This window comes from Eupeodes corollae, chromosome 2, assembly GCF_945859685.1.
Source record: "Eupeodes corollae chromosome 2, idEupCoro1.1, whole genome shotgun sequence".
NCBI lineage: Eukaryota > Metazoa > Arthropoda > Insecta > Diptera > Syrphidae > Eupeodes > Eupeodes corollae.
The window spans coordinates 59,126,936-59,146,324 of NC_079148.1; the positions used below are offsets into that span (position 1 = coordinate 59,126,936).

General features: G+C 31.9%; 2 protein-coding genes across 6 annotated transcripts in view; both read left to right on the forward strand.

Moving 5' to 3' along the window:
- LOC129946409 (serine/threonine-protein phosphatase 4 catalytic subunit) overlaps window positions 1-19,389 on the forward strand; it is a 53,189-nt gene that overhangs the window by 9,125 nt on the left and 24,675 nt on the right. The gene's annotated exons all lie outside the window — the stretch shown is intronic.
- LOC129946394 (trafficking kinesin-binding protein milt) overlaps window positions 1-19,389 on the forward strand; it is a 49,299-nt gene that overhangs the window by 9,125 nt on the left and 20,785 nt on the right. Inside the window, exon 1 of one of the 4 annotated variants that reach the window (XM_056056556.1) lies at window positions 7,585-7,763. The exons of 2 other annotated variants lie outside the window; for them this stretch is intronic. In XM_056056556.1, coding sequence (XP_055912531.1) covers window positions 7,742-7,763 — 22 coding nt within the window. In that variant the 5' untranslated portion in view covers window positions 7,585-7,741. Of the gene's footprint in view, window positions 1-7,584; window positions 7,764-7,932; window positions 8,022-19,389 lie in introns of those variants that run through there. One more of the 4 variants, XM_056056564.1, reaches the window with a different exon arrangement.

Consider the following 19,389-nt stretch of genomic DNA (forward strand, 5'->3'; position numbering starts at 1 on the left):
AAATAATGAAAGTTTACGTTGACAAACTGATAAATGCGACGTTTTTAATCTGTACCTTCGCTTCCAATTATCAGGCCAGCCAGTGCTTGCCTTAAGATCCGGTTTGCCTAATCGTCTTGCAAATTCGAGAGCCTTTTATTATTCCTCCAGATACGGGCAAGTTCTGATGCCTAGCTGCTGTAAACCAGTCGATGACTGCCTTATCCACATTTTCAAAAACTGGCTTCTTAAATCTTCTGCCTATTCCAGATTATTCCCCAGATTCGATTGCTATTATAATCCGTTGCTTATATTTTAGAATTGTGGATACCGTATTCGGAGGAACTCCATATTTCACAGCAAGGTCTTTTTTTCTGGAACCACTTTCTATTTCTTTGATAAGCTGAAATTTCTCTTTAATTGTTAATGTTTTCAGAACTCGTTTAGATCCCATGCTTGAATTTTAATTTCAAAAAAAGGAGCAACTAAAAAATAATATTGCAACTTAATTGGATTGCGCAACAAATGAAAAAAAAAACATTTCCTTACCTACTAGTATCTTCCAATCATCACTCCAGTAGCAACGCATGTATAATGAATATACTAAATGGTAATTTCCCCATAAAATTCGACTTACGCAGTGTAGGTGTCATTTTTTTGTTCGAGTTATAGAGAAATTCGAGTTATACAAGTTCGAGTTATTAAAGTAAATATGTATGAAATATAGACTCTAAACGCTACTGCCACACAATTTGGTACGAGTTATGAAAACTTCGAGTTATCAAAGTTCAAGTTATCGAAATTTCACTGTATTTCATACAAACTTTGGTTTTGTCATTAACTCGTAAGAGGAAGTCCTTGTGATTAAAACTTCAGATTGTACAGGTTTTGTTAGTTAGTCCTAAGCCCAAGATATTAAAGCATTGCAATTTCTCAGCCTTGAGTTTCGTCAATTTTGTTAGATCTTGATTTTAACTTACGTAATAAGTTAATAAAAATAAGATTTATAAATAATAAGTTATTATAGGGCCCTATTATGACTCGCGAGTCGAACGTTCGACTCAAGTCGAACGATTTGGCGAATTGCCTAAGTCGTGGTATTATGAAAGGCGAACTTCGACGTTCGCTTTTGAAAACAATATTACCAACTTTAAGAAGTGAAATATGTAACGTCATGACTCGGTGAAACGTCAAAGACTGAAAATTATTGTTGATGATATATTGTTTACAATTTGGAAAAAAGTAAAATAAATAAAACAAAATATGATAAGCAGTGTTGATTTATTTTTTTGAAGATGAAGACGAAAGAGCGGAGAAAGTATTGGTGTGTAGATTACGAAGAAGTTTAAGGGACAACTCCAACCCACTTCAACTTCCAGATAATTTGTAAGGATAAAATCGTGAATTCTATTTCAGTTTAATTCAATTGTTCTTTTTATAGGTTTGTGTCATATTTTCGCGTTAATAAGCATGCATTTGGTTATATTTTAAACATCATTACACCAGGTTTTAAAACTACTCAAAGTTCTGCAATTCCACCATATATAAAAGTTTCAGTAGTTCTAAGTGAAGTTACTTATTACTTTTTTACTTATTACTTTTTTTAAAAGGGTCAGATTACCCGGAATAGTGGGCTGTGTAGATGGGACTCACATTGGAATAATCGCTCCTGTTCAGCTACAACATCAATTTTTAAACAGAAAAGGATTTTATAGTTTGAATGTTAGTGGTGGTTAGTTAGATACATAGAGATTGATTCTTATTATTTCACTCAAACTTTTTTCATTTCAAGGCCTGTGACAATATTGGAATTATAAGATTTATTGATTCCAGATATCCAGGTTCAACACATGACTCTTTTGTGTGGAATCATATTGAATTAAAGGATCTTTTGAAAAGCTGGTGGTTGAATTTAGAGCGGTCAAGATATCTAGGTGTGAATATATTCCATTCGTAGGTAAAGAAGTAAATGGGCTATTTTTAAGAACAATTTTTTTTTTTTCAAAAATACCAGGCTTGGTTTTTTTTGAAGATCCGAAAGATCCTATACCTTTCGCATTTTCGGGGTTTGTCTCCATAATTTCAACGAGCTTTGAAAATTGGTTGGAGTTGGTTCTTTTTATGCTAGGTATACAAATAAAATTCTATATTATTTTTGCAATTGTTAAGCATTCATTAATTTTAAGCATTCATTACCTTTTCTATTTCCAGTGCAACTCATTTTACTTTATTTTCCAAAATTATTCTCAAAACAAAGTAAAACAAACAAACAACCACCGATTTGAAATTTAACAGTAAATTTCTTCAAGTCACGAAGAATTACAGTTCGACCGATTCTGACAGATAAAAGCGAACGTTCGCTAGTGGTAATAGAGCGAGATTTCAATTCGCTATTTTTTTGACATTTTAGGCGAATGTCAACTAGGCGATTCGCAAACGGTAATACCAAATAGTCACATTTATTAAATTTTTCTTGCGACTCGCAAGTCATAATAGGGCCCATAATTTTAATTCAAAAATTGCGCCAAAAATATCAGCTTTAATGTATTTTGTATTTCTCTTTCATACAGATTGAATAAAGACTTGCCTGTAGCACTTTGTGTTGATCAGTGACAGAATTAGTAATATACGGTTTATTTCTTTATTGACGGAAAACCTTTTGCACAGATATCGCTCATAGTTATCAGAGCACTGGTATTGCATTATAATTTACAGAAACATTTTAAATTTGCTTCATATCAAGGGCGAAGACGAATTTCTTCATTTACCTGTCTTTTTTTTGTTATTTGTTTCCTATTGTAATTCAATGATAGGTACCAAATTATATTAAAATGCAATCGAACTCATTCTAAATAGTATCATTTTTGATGGGCTTATTAAGTCAAAGAGAATTTATTCATTTTTACTTTCGTTAAATACTAACGAAACATATTTGTTAAAATTATAACATAACAAAAAAAGAATAGAAAAACTTGCACCTAATCTACATTGCAATTTTCTTAAGTTAGGGGATTTTACATTGTCATTGATGTTATAATTTATATATGTACTTGAATTCTTATTATAAAATATTAATTAATAGATTTTGAAAAAAAACTTTTAGCACCGTAGTTTGATCTACTGAAAATTTTACCCATTCACAACGGCCTTCGCGAACTATACTGACTAGCAGTTAAATTAAATTGACGGAGGATGAAATTCACCCATTGATTATCCTGAGAAGAAAAACTAAATTGTAGATACGTAAGTCGTTAGCGGTGGAAGATTTAATATGTAGTTGAATACGTTGAACGTAAGATGGCGAGGTAATTCGATTGTATCATGGTAGAAATCTTAAGCAAAATCTCACAAATCTTCCTTAAACTGACTCCAATCTATTTGTATGAACCAAATAGTATGGCGCCTATAAAACACAACTTGGGCCATATGAAGTATCATTAAAATTAATCCGGACAATGTTTTGAATGTACAGTGGTGGTTATATAAATAGCACACATAATTGTTAATTTTGATCTTTTATTAAATTCAAGTGAAAAAAGCATATAAGGTTTATGTACATTGAGTTTTAATTGCTTAAAATAAATTTCATATATTTTGTAATGTATTAGGAACCATAAGTTTCTTAGTTTCAGTTATTTCTGTAAGAAAATAGAGAATAGAACCACCGTTAGTAAACTTTTGTCATTATAGCTTGGACATCAAATATTTATAATATTTTCGCACAATTCCTCAAAATGTTTGGTATTTTGACCTTCCAATGTCATTCATTGTTCAATGTCATTCCACAGATTCTCAATCGGGTTGAGATCGGGAGACTGAGCCGGCCACTTCAAAACACACACCGAGAAGTATGCTTCGGATCATTATCGTGCATAAAACGTCATGTCAAAGGCAAATTGTCATCAGCGTAGGGAATCATATGATTTGTCAATATGTTTTTATAAATATTTTGATTCATTTTTGAGCTTATTTTGACAATTGGGCCAACGCCGTGCCAAGAGAAAGCTCCCCACACCATAACATTTCCTCCTCCGTGTTTAATTGTTTTAAGAGTGTACTTTGGGTTGTATTGTTGGTTAGGTGGACTCCAAACATATTTTTTCCATCTGATCGGAATCTGCAGAACTTTGATACATCACTCCAGAGCACGTTTTTCCAAAAAATTAAGAGGCTTTCTTAGGTGTTCCTTAGCAAACTGAATTCTGCACTTTATATATTTTTGTTGAGAAGAATGGTTTTTTCTGTGATATGTAGTCCCTTAATTGAATTTCATTCAACCGCCGCCTTATTGTCCAAGAACACAAAAATACCGATAAGTAACTCAACATCAGATTTTATTTGGTTTGAAGTCTTGAATGGGTCTGCGGTCGAAGTTCTTTGTATTAAATAATCTTCTCTTATTGTGAGGCTCTCGAAACGTTTTGTGAAGTTTCAAATGCCTCAAGGTGGTGAATTGCGTTGTAAACAAGCTTTCTTGAACAATTTAATAGCTCCGAAGTTTCCGAAACCGTCTTTCCTTGAGCTTTCATCCCATTTATTATCTGCCTTTAATCCTCTGTGCAATTTGGCCCTTTTCCCATGTCTATCAAATTTTTTTTACAGACATTTTTTTATTTAATTCACGCACAAGCGCTTACCGGTCAATTAATTAAAAAAAAAGTTAATATACATATTTATATGAAATCAATCAAAATATGGATAGTTCTGAGTGAAAGTTTCTTTGTGCTAATTAAATGATCTTTGACTAGTTTCACATATAAAGCCCACCTTTTAATAAAAAACATGAAAAATGTAACAGTTTTATGCTCTCGGGGTTTCATTAGTTCAAAGCAAAGAGAAGCCCCGTCATTTTATGAGAAGAGCTGAGTTTTGTACGCAATTCAACATATACAAGGTATAGTGTGTTATAAGAATGTCTTTTCTTAAATTTGATCCTGACTATGAGAGCATTGACCGATGGATGCTTTTTGACTTTGATCTCTGACTTAAAAAAATAAAAAAGAAGAAGAGAGAAATCCTGGAAACCATCCATTTTGATGTACTTACGTTGTGCACATACAATTATAGACTTTAGACTCAAACCAAACAGTAACTTTTTGCAAGAAAGCAGTGCCAACACGTAAGCATCTCTTTGTCCCTAGCTCAACCACCGAAAAATTGTCATTTTCTATGGTAACTTAGAGTTCTTGATTTAATGTTATCTTCTACAGGTAATGCGAGAATGTTTTTTTTTATTTGGTTTCTCTAAGGTACGTGCGATATGGGTTTCAAACCGAAGCAATTTTCTCAAATTTGATCTCTTCAAAAGTTGAATTGTCATCTTTGACTGTCAACTTTTCCACTAATTAACATCAATTCTTATTGTAAAATCAAAATTGAAAAAACCGTGCTGAAGAGAGCTACGTTCACTCACTCAGCAAAGCCAACAAGGTTTCCGTTCGTTAAGTCCCAGGTTACTGTGACATTGAAGAAATGAAAGAGCAGACAAAGTTGCCAAAAACTGTTAAAACCTTATTATAATGTTGCTATTGTCTATAAGACATTAGATCAAGTAAATAGACACATTCACCAAAATTTTCTTGCAATCCCAAGCAATTAATTATCGGCTCTTGAAACTTTTACGAGTTTAAGGAATCTATTGTCAAATATTCCTAAAAGAAAAAGAAAATACCTTTTGCTACTAACAGGCCTCAATTATCCTAACGGCTCATTGGGTACCCACTTGAGCAAAATGGTTATCTGCTCCTCTAATCTATGTACATAGGTGCGAAGAAGAGTAGATTAAAAGACGATTCCTTCGACTTTCTCTTCGATTGCCCAAGCCTAGCCCAAAGAAGAATAACAGTACTAGAAAATACTTCTTCGAAGACCTTGGCCACGTCTTATCTTTGTCACCTTACGACTAGGAGATTCTGATTATCACCCAAAAATCTGGATGGTTTAGGGGCCTTCCAACTAACCATTTCCTGGGGAGCACAATGGATCCACAGTAATCCGGGTGAGATACTTTTCGTTCTAATGTTGCAACACCCTGTTAAACCTAACCTAATCTGTGATGAAGTTTTATCGCTTAGAACTCCTGTTAAACAATGTGTTGAAAATAAACAATGGATTTTACCGATAACACAACATCCGATTGATGGCTGCAACAATGTTAAGATATAATGTTTCCTTATATTTGTTAATAAACTTTTTGTATGATTGATTTAAAAATGTCCATACATTTTTGTATAGTTTTGACGACTTTCTGTTGTTTCAAAAAGTTTACCTTATCGTGAATGAATTGGATGATTGAAATAATAACTTTCTCTTAAATGGTAGTTACGACTTTTCACTGTCAAATATTAATTTAAAGTTGAAAGCTATAACTTTTGTAAAAATACATTTTTTAGTGACAACTCCAATTAGAAACTTACTCACGAAGTCTTAATCCAACTAAACTATTTTAAAATATGTTCTGGTTTTGTGGTCATTGTAATAAACGCCAAATTTGACTACAAAACTGCCGATAGGATATGTTGAGTTGTGGAAAAGAAGATGAGTAAATTAAGACCAAGTCAATTTAATTAGTTTTTATTTATATTTACAAAAAAAAGTTAGAATTTTTATTTCTATTCCTCTTAACACTCGCAAAGTCCACATATAAATTATTTTAAATTTATCTTTATAAAATTAAATTGTTTTCGCGTTAAATATTCATTTCCGTCTGCTATGCAAAGCCTCAAAAATAGTACGACCACTAAAAACACTTAGCAATGATCAACCTAATTTAATTTAACTTTGCTATAATTTGAGTCGAAAACAGATCAAAACTTATCAAAGACTGTAAAAATAATAAATGAAAATTATTAGTTAAATTTGTATTAATTTATTATACATACTTTGAATCTCCTCTCCCCATGGCATTTTAGTTCAAATTTGAGCAATCCATAACTTCTATGTTATTACCCCACTGCTTCTTTTAAATAAATTTTGCGGAAGTATAAAGCTAAATAAATTTTTTAAATGAAGATCGACACACGACTGCTTGGTCACGTTTACTTATTTTTGCTCGAAGTTTAAATCTTGAAATCCTGAACAAAACCGGTTCTTTAACATATAATAAACGCATCGATGACTTCTCAAGCAGTCGTCGGTACCTCATTGTAGAGTATTTTTGTGATCATTGACTTCTAAACTAATGAAACACGGCCTTCGGATAAAATATTATGTCGTATTCATTAAACAATAAAGATAAAGATTTTGCATCACAACAATTTCAATTTAAAACGATTCGCACACCAGATTTATATTTTTTGTATATATCCAACCTCCAATCAAGTAGCGCCTTATTTTCTCTACCGGCCGGTGTGCATTTTTATACAAGTCAAATAAAAACAAAAAAATAATAAACAATTAGCAATAAGCATTGTAACCAATTAACTTGACGTAATCCAACAACTAACACTTAAAATGATTCAACTTGTGATATCGACTCTTATCAAAATATAATGATAAATACAAAAAACACTAAAGCTACTGCATGAAGTTGAGTGCGCGAAAGCTTTTCTGCTCCAAGTGATCTCATAATAACTAGAAGCGACTTTATTAAACAATTGCCACACAACCAACAAGGTCTAGGTCATTTTAAGCAATATTATACATTTGTTTCCGTTAAATGTGTTTAGAAAAAGGAGTGAGTTACTTTAAACTAATAAAGCAATAATAATTTATGAAAAGTAAAACAACAAAACAGTAGAGCTTTATTCGATTCAATGGAAAGATGTGTCTTCGAAGTGGTAAAGGTAATAATAATTCTTGTCGTGTAATTTGTGTTCTTTTTTCTATCTTAAATTATAATCTAATACATCTTTGAAATAAATAAATGGAAAAGTGCCTTATTGTGTGTATCCATCCCAAAAATGTGTGAATTACAAAAAAAAAGCTTATTTTCTTGCATACCTGCAGTTGGTCTCATCGGCTTCTAAAATTGATGGGATTTTCCTCTGTTTATATAATTTAATAAAACATTTTACGACGGCCGCAGAATTATTAGGCAATAGGTTAGTTATCTTTTATTTATTGTGTGTTATTTAATTGTCTTGTCAATTATTTAATGTCTATCGTGAAATTCTGTGACGTTTGAATATCCAAGGTGTCTTTGAGGTCAAAGTTGTAAAGTAAAAAAAAAGAAAGTAAATGGTTATGTGGCTGCCTTGAAGATCAATGATCTCTGCTATCAGATTTTATTTTCATGATGAACAGGAATTATTAAGTTGCAATTTTGTTTTGTGCGAGCGGAAAAAAGAACTAATTTGTCGATAAATTGATTAAATCGATTAATATCAGTGAAGATTTCCATGAATTGGATTCAGTTAAGACTTACGAAATTATGATTGTGTCTTGTGTTTTCCGTTTTTGTTATAGTCTGGGATTTATATTTGGAAATTATAAATGATTCGTGTTTGTTTATTTATGATCAAAAAACAAAGATATTGTCCGTGACAAAAGCAATGTTACATTTTTAAAATTCATAAAAACAGAATTTACTAATTTAAAAATTGTCTGCATCTTATAAAAGTTCAAACAAATAGAACCAACAAATTTAGGTCAATAATTTTAATTCCTTACTTGTATACATTTTATTGTCTTATTAATTTGATTTATTGACACAAATGCGATCTGATTAGGTATGTCGTAGAAGTTATGAATGGAAATAATAATTAAGTTGAAATTTTTAGTAAAATTGACAATCGAACTGAAGTGCAAATAAAATAAATAACGTTCACGTGCCTCTTAAAAAACAATATTGCAGATACTTGTTTTGTTTGCAATTAAAAATTGACAGCTTTGAAATAAAAATAAATGAAGTTGACAATTTAACTTAAATTAAATGGACTTGTTTTGTTAAATTTATGACTCAGATAATTACGTAAGACATTGTCAAACTCTTATTCTACATTATATTTAAAATCCAAGAAAAATTAAGTAATAATTTTAAGCTTTTTAAGATCGCTTTCAAATAAGACAATTCAACCATAAATGAGATGCAGTTTTTTGCGCTAAAATTGCATTGAATATAAAAACAAACTGACATTTTTACGTCCATCACTGATACGATGTGTAAAATGTAATGAGGTAGTCAAAAGAATTTACACAACAAACTTTTTTAGTGCACATTCAATTGAAAAAGGTTTTTTCTTGTTGTTGTTGTTTTTGCAGTCCAACAAAATGCTATTTTCTTTTAAGGGGGTATTCTGGTCTAGAGACATGAATTTTAGGATGTTTTTGAAGTGCTGTAGAAAAAAGCAAGCAACAATTTTACCATCAATTTTTTTATACATTATTTATTCACATTAGAAGCATACAAAAAAAAAATAAAAAAGTAAACAAAAAATCTAAATTCCGTTAGTTTTTTGCTGATGGAGTGGTGCGTCTCGAAAATTTGGTGCGTGACCATACCCACGATTTTAACTCTCCTAGAAATCTGAAATTAAAAACTAAAAAAGATTATTAATCTGCAATAATGTCGCAATGTCTGGAACTACGGAAAAGTTACAAACATTTTTTTTTGACAAAATGGCGACTGCCTAAAGAAAAAACAAATTACTACTTTTTTGAACATTCTCCGATTTGTTAAAAATAGTAAAAATGAAAATTTGGTGATGGCCGTAGTTCCGGACGTAGAAGTCCCTAAAAAAGACTCTCTTAAAATTTCAAGTAAATCGGTTCGGCAGAACCTGAGAAATCGTGGGTATCAGATTCAAAAAGACAGTTCTGAGAAAAACGCGTTTAAAGTACCCCATTATGTCTTTTGTTCTAATAGTTGCAGCCCAATCGATTTGAATGGCTGCTCAGCAAAATACTTATTTCTTCGAAAATAATTTGAATTTGGGAAAATCCTCGTATAGATATATTCTTAAATAGTTAAACTATGAAAATATGAAAAAAAAATCGATTTTTTTTTTATTTCTAGACCAGAATATCCTCTTAAGCCTTGTATATGCCTTGGCAAGCGAAGTCTATTTGGTAAGGATAACGGTACATTGGATAGAAAAAAAAGCAAATGAACTGATGATTAGCGGTAGTCAAAAGTATTTCCACACTTTTTTATTGCGTCAAAAGTATTTACACAAAACTTTAAATTAATTACTATGCTCCAGATTAATGATAATTCTTAAATTTTGAAGTTTAGCTTAACTAATTATTTTTAGATATAAAATTTATAATTGGTTACATCTCCTTTGGCATCAATAACTGCCTGCTATCTGGCTGGAATTGATCCAACCAAATTGCGCGCAAATGCAACTGTTAATTTGGACCAAATTTCGGTTATTTCAGCAATAGAGTCATTGCGTTTTCCGTTCTTATCAATTGTCCTCTGACGTTTGACGAAGCCTAAACATTTTCAATAATTTTTAGAAGAACAACTTGATTTACTGCACTTAAAAGTCTTGTAGGCAACCATCGTTTATGACATGGAGAATTGTCGTGTTGTAAAATCCAGTCGATAGTTGGAAAAAGCCTATTGTCGGATACAAAGGCATGGTCATTTAAGATTGTTGTATACCCAGACTGCTTAAGAGTGCCTTCAATTCGTACCAAATCTCCAAAACAGTAGTAAGATAAACATGCCCAAAACATCACCGTGCCACCTCCAAATCTGTTTAGCGGCTGAACTGCATCTTTCCTCTTTTCACGTTGTAAATGCATAAAGTGTATACTAAACGAGCCCTGGAATTGAAATGCAGCCTCATTTGTCCACAACACATTATAGCAAAACTGTGGAGGCTTTTGGATGTACTCCAAGGTAATTGAGAGGCGTTTCGCTTTGTTGTTTTAATATCGATCACTTTGCGCAGAACGTACTTGTTTATGTTAATTTCTTTTAATCTCCGGCGCAGTGTAGCATCACTGACTTTTTTCCAATAAGCCGATTCGATGCTACTACAACCTTAACGGGATTTTGTATGATTGCTCCTATCAATTTTCTGCATTCTCTTTGAGTCATCACCGATTTCCTCCCAGTTCACTTTCAATTGTCCAAGCAATTGTTCGTCTCCTTCTTTTTAACTAAATTATAAACAGTTTTTCTTGAGATTTTATAAATTTTTACTTAATTCCAAAGCCGAAATCCCACATTTAAACTTGGTAACGATCTCCGATCGATTTTCAATGGATAATTCCTTTGTTTTCAGCATTTTATTTATAAAATTTTAAATTTTAAGGCACATTTAGTTTGTTATGAAGGCAATAGAACTTAAAGACTGGTCTGACGCAATAAAAATGTATATAAATACTTTTGACTACCGCTAACCATCACTTCATTTGCTTTTTTTCTGCCCTATGTACCGTTATCCCTACCAAATAGACTTTGGTCGCTAAGGCATACATAAGGCTTAAAACAACATAGCATTTTGTTGCACTGCAACACCAACAACAATAAGAAAAAGCTTTTCCAATTGAATGTGCACTAAAAAAGTGTGTTGTGTAAATACTTTTGACTACCTCTGTATATAGTATATATATAATAACTTATAAATACTGAATAAGTTAACAATTTGGTAAATGAACTGTCAAGTTTTGTATGAGAAATGATTTACACAATTTGGTTAAAATTCTCCAAGCACTTTGGTGGACAAAATTAACCAATTTTTTCTGGTAAATTTAACCAAGTCATTAAATCTATAAAATAAACAGTCCGTAGAGAAACAAAACCTAGTGATTTACAAATCTCAACCATTCCCGTGTGCGAATTCATTTCACTTTTTTCTAAACCGATTCCGCCGAATTTGAGAAAGCACTTTTATGACAAGTATTACTCTTGGAGGATTTACCACCTCCAAGATGTCGGTTCCCTTGATAAAAACTTTAGGAGGCCAATTTTCGATGTTTCATATTTGGCGTTTAAAGTTTAACAGTTGATTGGGTGGTCCATTATCTCACATCGTGCAGGTTGGTCACATCCCTTGATGTGACAAACCAAACAGACGTCGAATAAAACGCTGAAATAAAAAGCAAACAAAACCCAAAGTTTGAGTGAGCTACAAAAACTCTCGTGTACAACAAAAACACTTTGAATAAGACCGAAATTTGAATTAATTATCGCACTAATAATACTGATTGTAGACGATATTAATACATTTATTTAACGTTTAACAGCTGATTCAATGACACACCATTTAATTGAATAAATTTAAAAGACATTCACCCATTTTGTGTAAACTTATCATTTTACACAATATTAAAACTTGCCACTTTGCACCATTATTATATTATAGCATCTGAGCTGACGGCTATGCCAAAGCTTTACAAAATTCGTTGTGTTTACTCAAACTTTATTTAAATATTTATAAATAAATGAATTACTTACTTACAGTGACTGTCATTAATATTCGGTTTTTGTTAATTTTTTTTTTTATTTCGACTTGGTCTTTAAAAATAAAATATATACAACTATTTCTTGCTTGGGAAAAAAGAATTTATTATTTCTTGTTAAATGGTATAATTTTTGGTTACCAAACTAAAAGCTAAACTAAGAAAAAAATAGAAAAGGAACAAAACTTAAAAAAAACATAGTTCATTAATATTCGGTTTTATTTAAAAACACAAATTCATTGTTAAGAAATTCATTTTTTAAGAAATGATTTAATATTTTGTCGGATAACCTTGATTGGATATGACTCCTTGAAGTCTTTGAGGCATGTTTTTTTTCATAATTTTGGAAAGATATTCAACACTAATCTTGTTCCATTCTTCTTGGAGTCGAATTTTAAGTCCACTTATTGAAGTAACGGGGTTTTCACGAACTCTTCGATCCAATTCATCCTACAAATTTTCAATGGGGTTTAAGTCTGGGGATTGCGCAGGCGTTTGGATAACTTTTGGACAGTTATAGAGTAGCCACTCTCTAACAACATGAGCGTTATGTTTCGGATCGTTGTCCTGGTAAAACTTAAACCTGCGCAAAACACCCATTCTCTCAGCACTTTGTCTCAAAATTCTCAAATATTGTTCTTTATTCATAATGCCGTCGATGAAAACAAGATTCCCAATGCCTTTTGCAAATATGAAACCCCAAACCATGACGTGCCCGCCGCCATGTTTAACAGTTGGTTTTAAATTTTTGCCCTTTAGCTCTTCGTTAGGTTTCTGCCAAACCATAACCCTTCCGTCTGAACCAAAGAGATTAAACTTACTCTCGTCGGCAAAATTAACGTCGTCCCACCAACTTGCATCCTTGTTTTTATGCTCCTTCGCGAAGTTGACTCGAATTTTCCTGTTGCGCATATTAATGAAGGGCTTCTTTCGGGCAACACGACCATTGTAGCCATATGCTTTGATGGTACGACGAATGGTTGATGCAGATATTTGCTTTTTGCATTTAATTCTGACTTCTTCAACTATTTTTAAACGAGGATTAGCTTTGATCTTTCGTACTATAAGCCGTTCTTCTTTCGCCGTAAGTTTTATTGGTTGGCCCAACTGCTTCTTTGGATTGATTCTTCCTTCATTTTTGTATCTCCGGACTATATCCCCGACAGTGTTTGGCTTCATATTTAAAAACTCTGCAATTTTCTTGTAAGTTTCACCTTTTTCGTGTTGAATAATCACAAGATTTCTTGTTTCAGGACACGAATTTTCTCCTTTACGACCCATGTTTTATTTATTGAATAATTCTATAAAGTTACACTTCTAATGACTTAACAAATGTACACAGAAAGCCTACAGACTAGTTTGGTTTTATTTTAAATAAAAAAAAAAACAAACCGTTAGTATTAAGAAATGTCAAAACAAGCAGAGGAAGAAAAAACCGAATATTAATGGAGCGTTTACATTCAGCCTTTATGCGTTTACATCTAATAATCTTAGCGGAGGATGGTAAATGGCGGATAGTTTTTGATCAATTGTAAAGAATACATTCATTCATAAATAAACTAAACAAATACTAAGATTTATAATAATGTTTATAAGTGGAAAATATGAAAAAAGAAATTGCATGATAAAAACCGAATATTAATGACACTCACTGTACTTATAGCATATTATACAAATGTTATCTGTGTGGGACAACAATTTATCTCAAATAAAATTAACGAATTTGGAATTAAAGAGTAAGCTTTCATAAAACAGCAGACAATGTTCTCATAGACAAAGAATAGATAGGATCATTCTCTTTTTTGGATAATTAATGTTTGGTTTTATTATATAATGAAGATTAAGGAAATCTACATTGACATAATGTTTGTGAAACCGCTTGAAACTTATCAGTTGAGAAGATACAAAACCAGAATCAAACATTCTCATTTTAAATTTGAAAAAAAGAAGATTATGCAGATTTCTAAAACTTTTTCTGCATAACTACTTTAAAACCCGTCCCGAAATTGAAGTATCAACAAAATTATATAAAACATGTATAAACGCATTTGTTTATTTTGCAGCAAAAGTTTTCACGAAAATATTCTCTATGGATTGTGTCTTATTTAATCGTTTGCAACACAAATTCTTATAATAAAAATTCATTAATAATTTCTCAAAGGAATTAAAATGATGCTTTTGTTTTATGTGTTGGATTACACTTAAGTTACTTACTTTCATTAAAAACAAAATTAACGCTAGCCACTACAAGCTTTTCAATGTTGATGATTATTTAAAAACATTTCTAAAATGTTTAAATATTGCAAACAAAACTTCTGTAGAGAAAAGCTAATGATCTTGGTTGATACCATCAGTTTTAAGATTAAAATTTAGCATTTATTACCTTTCAAAGTGTTTTATCCTAAATTCAATAATAAGAAATCAAAAAGGATGATAATGATTGTTTTATTATCTGAAGGAAACAAAAAAATTGTTGCTTGTAATAAATCATCTAATTTTTTATATTACTCAAATAATTTTTGATTTTAGAAAACCATAATTTGTTTCTTCAACTTGTTTTGCTTATCATCAAGTTATTGTCCTCACTTAAAATACAACAATATCCACATCTTCTATCTTAAGACATTTGTTATCCATTTATTTCGAATTAACAACTACATTTAACTAAAGAAAAGAAATGATTAACTAATTAACACTTTCGTTATGTTGTTGCATCCACATTAGTATTTATACTAGTTCCAACAAGCATTTAATTTATTATTCAGTACAATAATAACAGTTACAACGTTAAAGTGTTATTATGGCTTAATTAAAAAAAAAATAACTCGAATGTTAATTATTTAAATACAAACAGTATTAGATTTCAAATGAATAAATCAGCATTGCAATTCGTGTCCGCCAAGTACTGGGGTCATTGGTACAAATTGTTTGTAATTATAACAATTTTTTCCTCTAGATAGTAATTATTGGTTTCGCAAGTAGAATTTCAAAAATGTTGCTTTCGTAATATATTTACTTTTTTCTTGTCGTGGGTGTATTTTTTATCAATTTAAATGCTAAATACTTAGAACAATTCAATTAAAATTTGTTTGCGATTTAAAAGCGTGCAATTGCAGTGTCGATGCCAAAAACTAAATTTTATACAAAAATGTTCGAGTTCTAAAAATGTTTGAGGTAAATTAAAATAAATGTATATTTGTTTTTAGTTATTTAAAGTATTTTTATTGATTCATCGAAATTTTATAAGCTACATGTACTTTCGCATTTGCAAACACTGATTAAGAATCAGTTTTAAACTTTTGGCATTTTCACAAACAGAATTAGTTAAAACTCTTAAATTTACTTTCGCTTGAGCTTTATTTTTTCCAATTTGTTTGGTGATCTTGCATTTCCATGGCAGAGAATGTTTCGTCTTTGTACCATTTGTTTACATCAGTCTTAAAATATTTCCCTGTTTTATCTTGATTAAACTTGTATTTGACCGGTAAAAGAATGTAAAGCATACACATAATGCGTTTCTGACTCATTCACATTTTCAGTTTTCTTTATGTTGATACCCAATCCAGATGGATTGGTCGTTAATGTCCTGATTCAATAAGTTCTTTTACCAAATGATTCAGACCTCCATAACAGTGATCTTTGTTGTAACCTTCTCTTGTATGATTATGTGCAGAGCATAAATCTTCATGCAGTAAACCCCAGTTCAGAAATCACACAACAATCCGTTCACTTGTAAAAATTGACATTTATTTGTAAAATTATTCCATGGCGAAGTTTGTAACTATTTTACTATTAGTAGGTTTATTGAAGTGAAATGGAGAAATGGTTTCAACAAAAAAAACCTCTTGACATTGTGCCATTTTAATTCTTGCATTGATAATCTTTTTCAATGAAAGTAAAATAATAATAAAAAAATAATGCAAAAAAGAAAAGACATCGGCAGCCAACAAAATAGAAAACAAAATAAAAAATAAATTCAATAAAAAGATAACTTGAATGAAAACAAAATATATACTTTTTGTTCGAATGCACATATTAGTCATGTCGTATTCTCTGTGTTCTCGAGACGTGGAGTATTTATTTTGCACATTGTGTATATGGTGGCGGTGATGTTACAAGTAGTGAAAGTCACTAGGCTTCTTTGACTTGACTTAAACAAAAAATAAAAAAAACTAATGCCCAAAAGATGAAATCTATTATATTCAATTGACGCAGACGTACTGATGGTTTATTATTATTTTTTATTGTGTAGTTTATTCTTTTATTATTATTTTTTCTAATTAATTGTCAATGTGCAATTTTAGTTTTTTTTTTTCTCAGAACAAGTGTGATTGCATTTTAAAACAAATAAGACGTTAGTTATGATTTATGAATAAGTGGATAGTATTTGTATAATTGTGGATAAGAATGTGACATTGTGTGTTTTTTTTTGTTTTACCATTTATTTATTTTACCTTATTTAACAGTGTTAGAAAAAAGATTTTTAAACTTACCGAAAAAGTTATTAAATCAACCATACATATTTTATTGTTTTTGCGAATGTTGCTGTGGTAAGTTTTGTTGATTTCGAAGAAAGCAATACGAAACTTTCTTTGTGAGAAAAACCGTGATGAGAAATTTAATTTTTTTTTCTAATTTATGTTACATAAACACGTAGTACACAAATACACAAATAGATATCATTTTGAGCAGATTGTCAAAGCTAAAAGTGGTATAAATTTAGGATTGCTGCTCTAGTTTTCTGGAGCTGAACATAGAAAAAATTATTGAAATTTGAATGATACTTGACCATGTTTCTTTTTACATAAAAAAAGCGCATTGTAGTTTTATTTGTTGTAGTACCCGTGGCATGATGAGGTACGTTGGACTGTCATGCTAGAGGTCTTGTGTTCGATCCCTGCCTATGCCACCTAAAGTTTTTTTTCACGGGTACTACCTCTTGCGAGGAATTGACAAACTCTCCAAAAGTAATTCTCGTCATGAAAAAGTGCTTTCTCAAATTTGCCGTTCGGATTCGGCTTAAAACTGTAGGTCCCTTCCATCCCTGACAACAGTACTTGCACACAGGTAAGTTTGAGAGTTGTCAGTCACTAGGCCCTAGTTCTCAAACGCACTGTTGCGCCATCAAATTTATTTTATTTTTAGTTTTATTTGTGGAATTTTAGAGTTGAGGTGCAAATTTCTTTTACAAAACACACATTTTAATTTAATAAGAATTTATTGGAAAAATAGAAATACGCCTCCTTGTGTTTAACATAAATTGGGTATTCTTTAAGTAATTACTTACCTCATTACTATGGTAGCGATTCCAAATCATTAACAAAATCTAAATCATAAGCATTTGATAGGGTTCGACATCAGGCCCTCTTATCTAAAATGGGTGGCTTTGGTTTCGATGAATCCCTCCTTTCTTGGATTAGAAATTATCTTTCGGACCGTTCAATACAAGTTAATATTAAACCGCGTAGAATTTAATACTCCGAAAATCGTATGCTTTCTTGTATCGTTAAGCGAGATATAACTCCCTTTCCATTATCCATAGACGGCACTTGCATCAATGAGACTGAACATCTCGATATCCTCGGATATCGGAACGATCACATACGCGATGTCTTAAGATGTTTGCATTCCTTAAGGCTAGCAAGAAGTTTGTCTCCCGATCTGATCCGGCTGTTATCTTCAACACTTACAGTTGTGTTAAAAAAAATAGGAGTGTATGTTCTTCTTAGATTAAATCGTGACTCAAAAGTTGTATAATTTTTTTAAATTTATTTTTTCTTTTGTACAAAATAGGTTATCCAGTCTTTTATTATTATGCTTAAGGCAACGGCCTAGTCACTGATAAAGCTTCGGTTTCGGTTTATAAAAAAAAAAAAAAAAAAAAGCTTCGGTTCCCATCGATCACCGAAATCAAGCATCAGTGAGCGTGGTTAGTAGAAAGATGGGGGACCGTCTCGAAACCTACTGCGTGCTGTTGTCATGTGTTCTTTCTTTCTGTTGTTCTTTCTCTTCTGTCCTTCTGTCTTGTATTAATGTCTTGTGTTGTTATCACCTTACATAGCCTTAGTTGCTCAAGGTGCTGTGTTCTCTACTCTGCACATTTATGTGCAGAGTAGTGTGAAATGTAATGTAATGTAATGTATTATGCTTAAAGACTACTTTGTTTAAAACAAATAAGGTAGTAATATAAAAAACTAAAAAAAAAATATGTATTCAATATTAAGATTTTTTTGTCAGTATTTTGTGGAAAATCCTTTGTTTTTATAATTGCTGCACATATGCGTGGCATAGAGTTCACAACGCTCAACTGGAATTTGGTTCCATGTTTCCTCGACTGCGTCCCACAACTGCCTCGAATTCAAGGGTTTCCGTCGAGAAACACCCTTTTTCACATCTGCCCATAAATTTTCTATGGGATTGAGGTCAGGAGACTGAGTTGGCCAGTCCATGACCTCAACCCCATTGACCCGAAACCATTCCTTGGCAGACTTACTGGTGTGTTTCGGGTCGTTGTCTTGTTGAAATACCCATACCTATCGGCATATTCCAACTCGCATAAGGCAGCATCACACTGGACATTATATCCACATAAACGCGCTATTCCATCATGCCAATGATTTGATGTATGGGGCCAACACCAGCATATGAGAAACTGCCCCATGCCATCACTTAAGCACCTCCATGCTTTACAGTTTTAATGGTGTACCGAGGCTTAAACTCGGAATTTTCTGTACGTATTGCCTAGAGCCAGTTCCACCGAATAAAACAATTTTGGTCTCGTCAGTCTACAAAATGTTTCGCCATTTCTCTGAAGGCCAATTAGCATGGCTTCTTGCAAATTTCAAACTAGCGGCTACATTTTTTTTTGTAAGCATCGGCACTTTTCGTGGACTGCGGGCGAAAATATTGTGTTCAAACAATCGCCTTCTTATTGTTACGCTACTTACTGCCAGTACTTGGGATCCTGTCGGTTGTAGCGAACAATACGACGATCGTCATTTTCACTCGTTTCCGTGCCCGGGTTTCGACTTTTTTCATATTTTACAGCATTGG